This window comes from Falco naumanni, chromosome 1 (genome assembly GCF_017639655.2).
Source record: "Falco naumanni isolate bFalNau1 chromosome 1, bFalNau1.pat, whole genome shotgun sequence".
Classification (NCBI taxonomy): domain Eukaryota; kingdom Metazoa; phylum Chordata; class Aves; order Falconiformes; family Falconidae; genus Falco; species Falco naumanni.
This window is the reverse complement of record NC_054054.1, coordinates 125782809-125795134: the sequence shown is the minus strand read 5'-3', so window position 1 is coordinate 125795134 and position 12326 is coordinate 125782809. Positions and strand designations below refer to the sequence as shown.

The 12326-nt window shown below is 54.5% G+C and overlaps 1 protein-coding gene across 3 annotated transcripts in view; it reads left to right on the top strand.

The window, feature by feature from the left end:
* The first annotated feature begins 424 nt into the window (after positions 1-424).
* Positions 425-12326, top strand: part of SLC39A11 (solute carrier family 39 member 11) — a 99097-nt gene continuing 87195 nt past the window's right edge. For 2 of the 3 annotated variants that reach the window (XM_040582080.1, XM_040582078.1), the window contains exons 1-4: positions 425-443; positions 1977-2090; positions 3100-3138; positions 10740-10898. In XM_040582080.1, coding sequence (XP_040438014.1) covers positions 432-443; positions 1977-2090; positions 3100-3138; positions 10740-10898 — 324 coding nt within the window. In that variant the 5' untranslated portion in view covers positions 425-431. Of the gene's footprint in view, positions 444-1018; positions 1078-1976; positions 2091-3099; positions 3139-10739; positions 10899-12326 lie in introns of those variants that run through there. The other variant, XM_040582079.1, reaches the window with a different exon arrangement.

The window sequence follows — 12326 nt, the reverse complement described above, 5'->3', positions numbered from 1 at the left end:
CCCGTGTCAGCACTGTCCCCACGGCCAGCCCCGCCAGCTCACCAGCTGTCCCCAGCCCTGCCAGCCCCTCCATCACGGCTGGTCAGGGACCCCTGGGGTGGCGGGGGGAGCCTTTTTGTTCTGTCCCCACGTCCCTCCCAGCTGGCACCTTGCACTGCATCTGCCTTGTTATGGGAGCTAATGAAGGATGCAGGCAATTACAGGGGGAGATTGATTAAATCCTAAATCAGGGAGGTTTCAAGTGGCCTTGACCTTTCCCAGCTGTGGCAGGGGAGGTTGATCAAAGGCTTTTAAAAGATAAACACTCTAATAAAGAAGGGTTATGTTGCAAAAGAGTTGAATGTGACGTTCTGCCACCTCCTGCACCTTCTGGCGTGGCACAAGCAGGAGACACCAGCGAGCCCTGAGGCTGGCCCGGCTCCTTCTGCTCCATGGCCGTTGGGGTAAGCCCCTCACCCTCCTGCCAAGGTGGCTGGAGCTGCTGGGGCAGGAATCGGTGCCAGAGCTGCTTCTGCCCGTGATGATGCTCTGGGGGGATGTTAACGGCTGGGGGAGGATGCCGTGATGCCGGATGCATGCTCCAAAGGCTGTGATGGGGATGGACAGTGGTTGTTTGGTCCTGTTAGGTATTGCAGGCTGCCACGTACTGATCATTAAGGTGCAACTTCTGGTTGTTAATGAGCGCGGCTGACGAGCACAGCTCACCATGCTGGCCATGCTCCCAAGCTGCCAGGTGGCAGGAAGGCACGCCACGGAAGCACCCCAATCCAAAGACCAGGAGCTGCCTTTAGCAGCCCAGCGGGAAGCCTGCCCGGGGGTCACCTTGCAGCTGGGGGCTGCGCCGTGCCCGGGGGTGGCAGTGGCGGTGACAGCTCCCCCCGCGCCTTGCCGCGCCCGCCCGCGCCGCCCGCCCGCCTCACTGTCCCCGCACCTCCCCCCTCCCGAACCGCAGAGCCGCGGGCGGCCCGCCCCCGCCGCGCTCCCATTGGCGGCGGCCGCGTTGATAGGCGGGGCGGCGGCGACACGTGCGGCGGCACCAGGAAGTGGTGGCGGGGCCGCGGCGGGCAGCGCCGGGCGGTGAGCGGGGCCGGGGTCCCCCGGGGGCGCGGGTTAGTGGCAGGGGGGCTCCCTCTTGGCGGGGCCGGGCAGCCGAGGGGGTCTGACCCGGGCGTCCACCCCGTAGGGCCGGGCAGCGGGCCGGGGGCAAGGCAGGGGGCCTGGGGGGGCCCGGCAGGGGGAGGGAAGGGTGTGTGTATTTCTCATAATTTACCTATAAACGTTTAAGTACACGTGTATTTTGATATATTCGCATATAAGCGTATAAATATGTATGTACTTATATACCTATTGACGTGTCGGTAGTTGCACACACGCGTGTGTTCCCTCGCAGCGCGGCTCCGGGCCGCTCGGGGCCGGGTGGACTCAGGTGTCCGTCCCCCCCCGCCCTCGGCACCCCCCCCGGGCACAGCCCCGAGCCCTGTTTCGGTGGCCCAGCCCCGGGCCTGGTTCCCCTTTCTGCCTGGTCCCGGCAGCGGAGCGGGGTGCTGTGAGGCCGCTCGCCTCCAGCGCCGGGAACGGGGGTTTTCGGCGTAAATAAGTGGCACCGAGAAGTGGGATGTGGTGCACGTGCCTGGGAGCTGCCCGGGGATGTGGGATGAAGCGTTTCCTCACTCGGTGAGGTTTGAGCGGTGTGTGTTTCTCTGGAGATGCTCTGCCCTGGTGCCAGCTTGGGGGGCTGAGCCCCAAATCGGCATGGGGTCGTGCACCGGATGGGGTGTGGAGCATCCCATCCCTCCTTGGTCCCTCTCCTCTGTGCCTGGATTAAATTGCAAAGCCCTACTTGAGGGGAAGAGAAGCTTAGACAGGCTCAGCAGGGAGGATGGTTAACTTACCTCTTCGGTGAGGAGGGGTTTGGGGGGGGTATTCTCTGTCTTTAAATACCACACACTTATCCTGATGCAACTAATCTCTCCCAGGTCAGCATGATCCCAGGGCACGGGCCGGTGATCCAGGCGGTGCTGGGAACCTTCCTCACCTGGGGGCTGACAGCTGCTGGCTCGGCGCTGGTGTTTGTGTTTTCCAGCGGGCAGGTGGGTGCTGGGATCACTCCTCTGTCCCTGGGAGGCAAGCGGGGCAGGGGGCTGTGCTATGCTCGTGGTGGGGTTTGGCTGCCTGGTCCCAAGTGTGAGGGACTGGATGTTGGTCCTGGGACAGGAGGAGAAAAAAATCCAGCTCATTTCTATCCTGTGTGTCAACACAGAAGAGGAGAAGGAAATCAAATTCCTGACCCAGGCTGTGGTATGTGCCGTAGCAAGCTCACGGCACTTGGGAGATGGGGCAGAGCTGCAGGCAGGGCTCTGTGTTTGGAACAGCAGGTTCTCCTCCTGTAACCTGGCTTTGCTGCCGCATCCCCAGTGCAGGATTGGGGTCAGCCCATGCTCAGAGCAAGCCAAGTGCTGCTCTTTAAGTCATCTTGTATTTCGGAATTAGAGGCCCTCCTTGCTGTTGTGTTCAAAATTGCCTGGATGGATTTATTATTTATGGCTGTCTCTTGTGATGATTTATTCAGGAGTTCTTTGCAAAGTGAGATTCCCTTTGCAGTAGCACGTTAGTTTTCTTCCTGGGGGAGGATGATGTGCTAATGAAGAAAAACTGCACTGGGAGTGAGGTGGGCAGGGTACGTGCTGGGCTACTGGAAGAGTAATGGCTTTGTTTGTAGCAGCTCGTTATTACAGCAATCAAAATGTTCAGGAGGGGAAATGCAGGGCAGCATGCACAGCTGGGCAGGAGAGTTTCTGGTTTACCTTTCTGCATCCTTTGGCATGGGCACTGGATGGGCTGAGCCCAATCCCGGCACTGCCAGTGGGTTGAGGGAGCCAGGATGCACTATAGGCTCTTGGTGATGGTGGGCTGCTCTGTGTGAAAAGCACGGCTTTTGCCTCAAAGCACAGAAATCGCTTGGGTTACAGAAATGGGAAGAAGAAAGATATCTCAGTGTGGTAGCAGTGCAGCTGCCTTCCCCCATCTGCGAGGTTTACGGTGGTGTTGACTCTGCTGCTTCTACTGGGAGTAAATGGTGTATTTTGTGTTTTATTGCAGAGGCGGATCCTAGATGGGAGCTTAGGCTTTGCTGCGGGGGTAAGTACAGCTCCTTCTACTCCTTGTCTCTGCTTGTGTTCTCCTGCCGACACCTCTGAAGCTCTACCATGCTTCGTTTGGTTGCCTGCTTGTGTTAGTGTTTCTTGGATAATTGCCTGAGGTGTAGGTGGGGCAGGGAAGAGCATGGTGTGGTACTGCTCGGGTCTTGTCACGTCTCTGTGCCTCTTTGGTGAGGATGGAGGTGGCACGAGGAGGGTCACAAGGATGTCAAGCTGCCCATGCAGGATTTGGATCTCTTGAGTTAAACTCTTTTTGCTTCCTTGGGCTTCTGAATTGCTCCTCCTGGAGCAGTGGTGCGATGAAGGTGGACAGGAGAGCCGTTGTCCTGGAGGCTTTGTGCTTCTTGGTCTCCTGCAGAGTGTGGGTGCTTTAAGCCCTTGGAAGAAGGAGAATAAAGACACTGCAGCTTTGCATTGAAGGCGCATGCTAAATGTGGGGTTTGTTGCGTCCTTCTTGAAGGAAGACATGAAACCGTGGGGCTTGTGAATGTAGACCTCCTGCTGTGATGGGGAGCAGGTGGAGGCTCATTCAGACTTGTTAAATCATGTTAGTTTTCCTTCAGGTGCTAGAGTGTGCCTGAGAGCCCAGGGGATGCGCTCTGCGTGGAAGGTGCATCTTCCCTGGGCGCAGGGCTCTGCCAGGCCCCGCTTGCTGTGTCCTGGCTGTGTAGCTGGCACCTGGAGCGTGGGCGACGCTGCTAGGTTTCGGGGTGAACCACGAGCCTGGCAGCATGGGTGAGCCATCCTGTGGCGTGCAGCAATGCTGCTTGTGCCGAGGCTGTGCCCCTTCCTCCCTGTGCACCCCCAGGTGCCACAATGCTGCTAACCAAGGTGCAATTTAACTGTTTGCAGCTCTGGAGATTGCAGGTCTGCTGTTCCCCGTGGCTGGAGCAAACCCAGCTGCACTGAGCAAGAGCCTGCTGTGGCGGGTGACATGAAAGGCTGCAGAGCTCGGTTTGCTCCCTAACAAGCTTTCCTGGAACGTGCCTGCAACCTGCTAATGGTGCGAATAATTCAGCTTGTCTGTTGTAGCAGATTCGTGGGCCATCATTTATAAATGGATCGCTTGCGTTGGGAATTGCCTGTTCTGGAGCTTTCCTCTGTGGTTTGATTTCTGAGCTGTTTTTCTCTGCAAGACACACCCTTGTCCCTACAAGCCAAGTTGGAGCCACTTTTGTGGTGTCAGGGAGATGCTGCTGGGGACAGCGTGCGCTGGGCTGTCCCCTTGACGTGGCACTGCTGTCTGCAAAAGCAGCCAGCGCAACTGTCCTGCATCTGGGGAGGTACCAGGGCATGGTAGGGTGTCTGCCCTGTCCAAGGGCTGGTTCGGGTGCTGCCCCAGCACGGCATGATGCTGTCCTTGCTGTGGCCGCAGTGTCACCCTGCCAGGAGCACTGAGTCATCCCTGTGCAGCAGAGGCGTGGCTCGGCTGGTGAAGCAGAAGTTCTACAAACAGTTACTTTTCCCCTGGCTACTTTCAGTTTGCTGTGCTTGGAGCAGGAAAGGGAACTTTTTTTTTCCCCTGGGGTTGCTGCAGTGTCTAGAGGGGAGTGACAGTGAGGGAGCCTGTGGTGGCACATCCTGCTGGCTGGAGGTGCTGCCACCTAAACCACAAGCTGAGATTTGTGAAGGTTTCTAAGTTGCGTTTGTAGGCTTGAGCTGCTGAAGCTGGTGCTGGTTGGGTTGAGCTGAGCTGCCTGTGTCACCCAGGGTCACTGCAGAGAACTGATGCTGCGTGGCCAGGATGGCTCTTTTGGAGGAAGATGACAGAGATCTGCAGGTGATTGTGCCATGGCTGCTTCTAGGGCTGCTGGGCTTGCTAGAAGCAGGTCCTTGCTCGGTGGCCAAGTGTTTGGGTGGCAGTGACATGGCAAAAGCACCAAATTTATCTTCCTTTTGCCTTAGTTTGCTCCAGATGTGCCTGTAGCTCTTTGCCTGCTGTGTGGCATGGGGCTGGCATACCCCCCTGAGAGGGCTGTGCTCAACCCTGCACCTTCATGCTTCCTCAGTGCAGCTGCCCGGCGCCGAGGAGGGGCTTGCTGGATGTTACCCCCAGGTAACAGGTTCCCCCCGAGTTCCTAGCAGATGGTTTTCCTTTCCCAGCTGGACAGCATTGTAATTGATTGACTGGCAGTGTGACTGGCTGTCTCTAGCTTTTCTTTACCTGAAAGGTTTTAACATGAGAAACATTTTCCTCCCTGTACAGACAAGGGAAGCACTAGTGATGTGTGTGCTTGGCAGCTTTGCAGAGTCCATGGAAAAGATGGAGGAGAAACCACCTCCTGACTCAGCCCTTTGGCAAGAGGGACCGTGGCTGACTTGCAGCTCACTGCAGGATTGTGGAGGTGGGATGTGATGCTGGAGCGAAGTAGGTGGCATGCCTGAGGCAGGTTTGCCTGGAAAGGGAACCCAGGTGGGCTGTGCAGTCCTCCTGGCTGGCTGGGTCAAGGGGCTGTTCCTACCTCATCCAGGCTTGTGCTGCAAAACTGGTGTTGGAGGAACCTCAGGAGCAGCGTGGGCGCTTGGTGTTTTGGCAGGCTGGCTTCATGCAGGGCAGAAAGCAGGATGCAGTGTTTGGAAACCTATTTGTACTGTTTTTTCTCCCTCTTCTTCCCTTTAAGAAGTGTTTCTTCTGATGGCAGTGCTGCTCTGATCGTGGACTACTTATCTTGCTGTAAGGGATTTCTGTTGTAGAGACCATGTCTTTGATGTCGATCTCTTGCAGATATGGATGGGCTGTTGCTCTGAGCCCTGGAGCAGCGAGAGGCAGAACTTAACTGCCTCTTTATCTCTGCTGTGAAATCTGGGCTGCCAGGTTTAATTAAACTTCTGTTGTACTCTGTCAGAACCAGCAAAACTCCAATTCCTGTGCTTTTGGAGGCAGGTATTGCTTCTAACCTTGCTGTTCTGGTGCTCAGCTCAGGATTTCTGTTAGTCATCTGGGTTCCAGGGAGTGTGCACGCTGCTCTCCGAGACCAGGATTGCTGATGAAACAGGGTATAACAGACGGTTGTCTCTCCTGTTAGAAGATGAGTAGGCAAATCATTACCGTGAGCTTGCAAAGCAAAATAAAACCAGAATTAATTAAAAGCTTCTCTACAGCTGCTGAGCCAGGAGGAGGGTGTGGGACAGGGATGTCTAGGTGACCTCAAGGAGGATGGTCTGGGATGCAGAGTGTTCGTTTGGGGTCCAGAAAGCTACGGCTCGGCGCTGCCTTCAGAGAATCCATCTGATCTGGGGGAGCTGATGTGAGCCTGGGCGTGTGGTCAAGTTGCCGTGCCCTGAGCTGGGGTGTGCCGGGAGCATCCGGACTGCAAAGCAATGTCCCCTTTTGGCACAGGTCAAGCTGACCACGTCTGATGGCGTAAGTGTCATCTCGGGAGAAGGGAGCCTGTGTGGCTGGCTGCTGCAGTGTGAAGGAGCTCAGCTTCTTCCAGCCTGGTACCTCTGCTTGGGTGTCCGTGTGTTTAGCCTCTCTCTGCCTCAGTTCCCTTTCTGGAAATTATAGATAATGGAGGGCTTTGTGTGTGAAAACCTCTGAGGCGATGTTTTTCTATGGAGAAATGGCTTTTCTTGCTTGGGCATCTGATGTGGAATTCTGGCTTTTCTCTTACATCTTGATATTCTTAAATAAGACCTTTTTTTTTTTCCTTCTGATATTCTCTGTTATCTCAGTGTTATCCTGGAGGTGCTGTACTCTCGGACATCATAAACACTACATGAAACCTGCAGTCCTCCTTCCCTACAGCCTCGCATGGCTATTCCTCTTACTGGGTCGCAGTTTGGTTTCTTCTGTCCCAGGTGAAGCAGAAAATCAGAAAGACATGCTCTTTAAACTGCAGTAGGCACGTCTGGTATTGAATATTCTCTTTCAGTGCTGCTTAAAACAGCATCAGTAATTTACACAGGTCTACTGAGGCTGATTCTCGTTGTTGGAGCCTTAATGAAATCGGGTGGAAAAGTTTGACAGGGAAGGTGTCCTGCTGGTCTCTCACCTTCCACTTCCCTGTCCTGCCAAGGGGATCTCCTTCGCTTGTGAGCGGCTTGGGTTTTCCCATCCGCACGCTGTTAACGTGGCTGTTTCCCCTGAAGTTGCCGTTCTCATCTTGATGATCGTGCAGGAGTATCGTGAGATGTTGCCACTCACAGCAAACAAGATGAGGGCTTTAATTTTAACGCAGTGGTGTGGTACTGGGCTTGGATTTACAGGGATGCTCCCCCTCATGCTGAGGTCCAGCAGGGCCAGCTGCGGCTGGGGATGAAGATCGTTGCCCTGATTATTTGCAGAAAAAAAGCTCCTGTGTGGCTCTGAAGCTGTGTGGGCTGAGCTGAGGTGGTGCTGGCTCTGTGGTCTGGGTGGGGAGAAGTGTGGGCACCCCAGCGTTTGGGAGGGCACCCACAGTGAGTCCCTGCCTGGAAGGAGATGTGATGGAGACCCATCAAACCCTGGGAGAGGTGCTGGGGCACAGTGTCGTCATAAATCCTGCTGCCTGGCATGTTTCAAGGGTTTCCCATTAGCATGAGGACACAGATCTGGGTTCAGTCATCTTCCGTGGCATGAGGCAGTCAGGTTTTGAGCCTGGCTTTTGTCTCCAGTTGCACTGACGTATCCCAGGGAAGGGTTTGGGCTCCCCGCAACCCAGGGATGCTTTAGATACGCAGCTGCCTTCTGCTTTCTCCTCCCCCATCAACCACAGCTTATTTTCCCCAGAGCTGGTAGATTTACAGCATTGTTGCATCTTGGCTCTGGAGCACGAAGTCTCTGCAAAAATGTCCAAATCCAGTTTGGCAGGAGGCATGTGTCCTGGTGCCAGCAAGCCGGTGCGCTATGGGTCCCCTGCTCCCCATCTTGGCTGGGCTGAGCAGGGCTGGTGCAAGGGGAAGGCTTTGTGCGGAGAATTGTACACTCCGCCAAAGTGGCTTCATGTTTTATTGATCTGAGGAGAGCCCAGGCAGGCTTTTTCTCTTTTATTCCTGTCTTTGACGCTGGCTTGCTCAGTGATATTGGTGGGGTTTGGGTTCCTGTCCCTGGAGAATTCAAAGTTTGAAGTGTGATTTTTTTTAAATTATTTTTTTTTATTCTTTTTTTTTTTTTGTTACTTAAATCAGGCTGCTGGCAAAGATCCTCACCCTTTTGTTAGTTCAGGAGCGTCATCTGATAAGGGATGGTGTTGAATCAGAGGGGTAAATTCCAGCTCTGATGCTGAAGAGGGTGAGCAGGACCTTGGCTCAAGGTCAAGCCTGTGTCCCGGAGCTCACACCTGGGCTCTGAGGGGAGGCACAGGGACCTTGTCACTTCTGCTGGCTGCTGCAGGGTGATGACTTCCAGCTCCCCCACCAAGTGGGGTTGAGGGGTTTTGCTGCATCAGAGTGTAGGAATAAATTGCTTTTCCTTACCAAGCAAGTGAAGCTGGTTGGTTCAGCCCAGCAGTTTGTTCCTTCAGCTGGTGAGGCTGGGGTGGCTTAAAGCTCTGTCATCATCTTCCCCCAGAGCCCGTGTACCAGTGAAGCTGGTGGGAGCTCCGTTGCTGACTCCAGTGGTGATGGGATCTGGAGGCTGAGCAGTGTCAGGCCTCTGTTTTCCATGGAGAAATGATATCTTAACATAAGATGACAATATAATTCTGCAGAGCCTTTCCCTGTTGCTTGTGTTTCCATGTTGGGGTGTGTGGTTGTTTTTTAAAGGAGGTGGCATTTGAAATATGAAGTTTGACAGCCGTGGTTAAGCCTGACATGACAGCCTGCTTTCTTCTTACTCATAGCGAGCTGAGATTTACACAATCCCTCAGGGACTGGTGTCTACAGCAATAGGCATCTCGTTCTTTCTTTAAAAGTGATTTAAAATGTAATAATTTGTTACGCACTTCTCTTCCGCGGGCGAATACCCATGCTGTGAGAGCAAGCTGAGCAGCATCTCCTCTGAGCATCCTGCAAATGGGGCTTTGTGGGGTGCTTGGGGTGGGTTGCTGGATGCAGAGGCAGGGTCACCTTTCCTCACAGGTGAGGGAGATCCCTCCCACTGCTGTCTCCAGGCTCGCTTTTCTTGTTCCTGCTGGATCCTGATCCCACAATCCTTCCTCTGGCGAGAGCTCCCCTTTGATGTGCTTCACCGCTCGAAGGCAGGGCTGGGGGAGAGCTCGGAGCATTGCCTGGACCACCCTAAGGCAACGTGGACCCCGTCTGCCCACGGCAGGGCAGCGGGTGCTGCCGCATCCCTACCCCTTGCTGGTACAGTTTCCCAAAGCCCGACACAGATCTGTGTGATTTTTAAGCCCATCTGTGCTTGTCTTGCTCACTTGCTTCCTCCCTGTGTGTGATGGGACTGGTCCCCAGAGCTGGTCACAGCTGAGCTCCCGTGGAGCTGAATGGCTGCAGGGAGAGAAACTGGCAGCTGCCGAGGGCATTGCACTAAGCTGATGACTGTTTAATTAACCCAGCCCAGTATGTTGGGCCGCAGAGGAGGGGAAGAGATAAGGTGATAAAATGCATGTTAATATTATGTTCTTTAATATAAGCTTGTGAAACTGGTGTCCCGCTTGGCTTTCTGTTCTCCACGCTGGGTATCAACCTGAGCAACCAGCTCTGAGCAGGGCTGGGTTGGAGATCCCCACAAGTCCAAAATTCTGTTTTTCTGTGGTCTTTTGGGTAGATGTGCCTTCTCCCTCCCTGCTAGGCAGCAAGCAAGGAAAAAGCCCTCTGCTGCTGGCAAGGTTTATTATTCCTGGTGCAAACTGGGTAGGACTTTGGCAGCACTGGTTTGTGCTGGGAGCTGGTGCATTGCGGTTCAGGGTGGGAACTTGTTCTCTTCCCAGGCTGGGCCCCCTGGCTTGGATGCTGGGACAGGAGCAGCCCAAGTGTTGGTCCGTGCAGAAGCAGAGGAGTTGCAAAGCGCTCGTGCTGCAGCTGCCTTGGCCTGGGGTGGTGAGATGGGGACGCTGGCAGTTAAACTGCAGCAGGTTTAAAACTGTATGGCAAAGTTGTGACGTGCCCTTGGCCAGCTTGGAGATGGCTCTTTGGTTCCAGTTGCTATCCAATATTTATTTTTTCTGCATGAGCTCAAGGCTGTGCATTCTTTGTCCCCTGCCGGCTCTGTGGAGAAGCCCGGAGCTGGGTGCAGAAGGATTTGGTTCGCTCTGGCTTTGGCTGGGGTGCAGTGAACGAGAGGGTCGTGGACCTGCTGCTGTCACTGCAGGACACCCAAGGAGAGGATGGCTTTCCTGCTCCCACTGTTGCCATGCCTGTTTGGATGGCGGTCGTGGCTGTGCTAATGGCACAGAAAAATGCCCCGATCATCTTGTGGTGTTTGTTTGCCGCTTGGGACTTTGGAGCCAAGGAAAACATTGGTGAAAATGGGGAAGAACCCTCAATTCTCCATCCTTCAGGGATTTGTCCTGTTGGGAAGCGGGTTTGGATGGCTCTGCTGGGTTGCAGTGGGGGTGAGCGTGGGGATTTCCTTGGCTGATGGGCAGCTGGCAGGGGAGCCGGCGGTGCTGCCGTGCAGCAGTCTGTGTCAGATCTGGTGTCAGATCCTCGTGGCATCGGTGCCTGCATGGTTCTCACTGCTCCCCTTTTGTCTCCCAGGTCATGCTGGCCGCTTCCTACTGGTCACTTCTGGCCCCGGCTATCGACATGGCAGAGGAGTCCGGCAGCTTCGGTGCCTTCGCTTTCTTCCCGGTGGCCATGGGCTTCGCTCTGGGAGCAGCTTTTGTGTACTTCGCCGACCTGCTCATCCCGGCACTGGTAAGTGGGTGTTCCTGGGCTGGGGGGCTTCAGCTCTGCTGTGACAGAAGCCAGATACAGATTGGTTTCTATCACAGATTTAATGAAATCATGTTTTCTCGGAGACCCCGGGTGGCTCTGCCAGTGCTGAGTGCAGCTTTAGGCTGTCTGCACTTTTTTTTTCTTCCTCCTTCTCCCCGCCCCCCCTTCACGCTTCTGCTTTTGTTCTTTTCACTGGCAACACTTTGCAAACAGTTCAGGTGTGACCTTCTGTTTCAGCCCAGGGGTTTAATTCACAGAGCTGCCAACCCTCTAAGCATTTCAAAATTGAAAGAACCATCCTACTGTCGAGGAGTATTATTAAAAAAAAAATAAATTGGAAGCTGTTGGATCTGTACAGCTGAAAACAGAAGAATGGCTTAGTAGAGAGATTTTCAAAAACTTGCAAAGAGCTTTTTAAATTTTGTATTGATTTTGGTGGAAGGGGGGATTATCTGTGGTTATGAGTAAGGAGTGTGAGGCTTTCCATTTGAAGAGCAGTGCAGCTGGATACCCCGGTGTCCAGGGGAGCCTGCAGCAATCGGCTTTCCCCACTCCCTTGCTTTTTGAGCTTCTCCCGACAGGTACAGCCAAACACATCCTCACCTATGAAGAAAATTGCTTGATATTGTGGTGTGTCACTTCCAGTGCAAATGGATGCATTGAAGTAAAGAAGAAACGAATAAAATGACAGTGGTGTCAAACTGCTGAAAGCCTGGCCCTGCTCTGCGCTCTGCCTGCCCATGTCCTGCCTCTCCTTGGGGGTCCTGAACACTTTGCAGGATGTGGTGGGGGCTGGGGGCTGCCACCAGTCAGCCAGAGCCCTTGGAAGCCGTTTGCCGTCAAACCCAGCTTCTTCCCTCTGCTCTGTCTCCCGAGGTCTCTTTCCTGCGTTGGCCGTCGCAGCCGTCGCCCTTGTTAGGAGGCGCTGGATGGAGCCGGGGATGTGTTTGATCAGCTGCCTGACGCTGATGTTTCCCAACAGGGTGGACAAACAGCTGCACCACAAAACCTGCTTCTTCCTGGTGGCTGCTGTTCTTCTCCGCTGAGTTTTGCAACGGGAGTGTGAGGAGGGGGAGGAGCATTGGGGGCAGTGAAATTCTTGTGTTGCGAAGAGCAGGGTGGAGTGGTGGCAAGGGTGACCAGCATGCACGGTGCTGAGGGTGACAGCCTTGTAGGGAGCAGTGGAGTATGTATAAAATATACAGGGAGCAGTGGAGTATGTATAAAATATACACTTATATCTTGCTTTATACTGATGGGAGGTGAGCTGTTGCTTCCTCTGGCTTGACACAGCCACTTGTGCCATGCGGGAGGGCACGTGCCCCTGCACGCTTGTCCCACGGGGAATCTGGTGGCTGGTGCGTGTGCTAACGCCGAGCACGAAGGGGGTCTATGCCCCATGGCTGG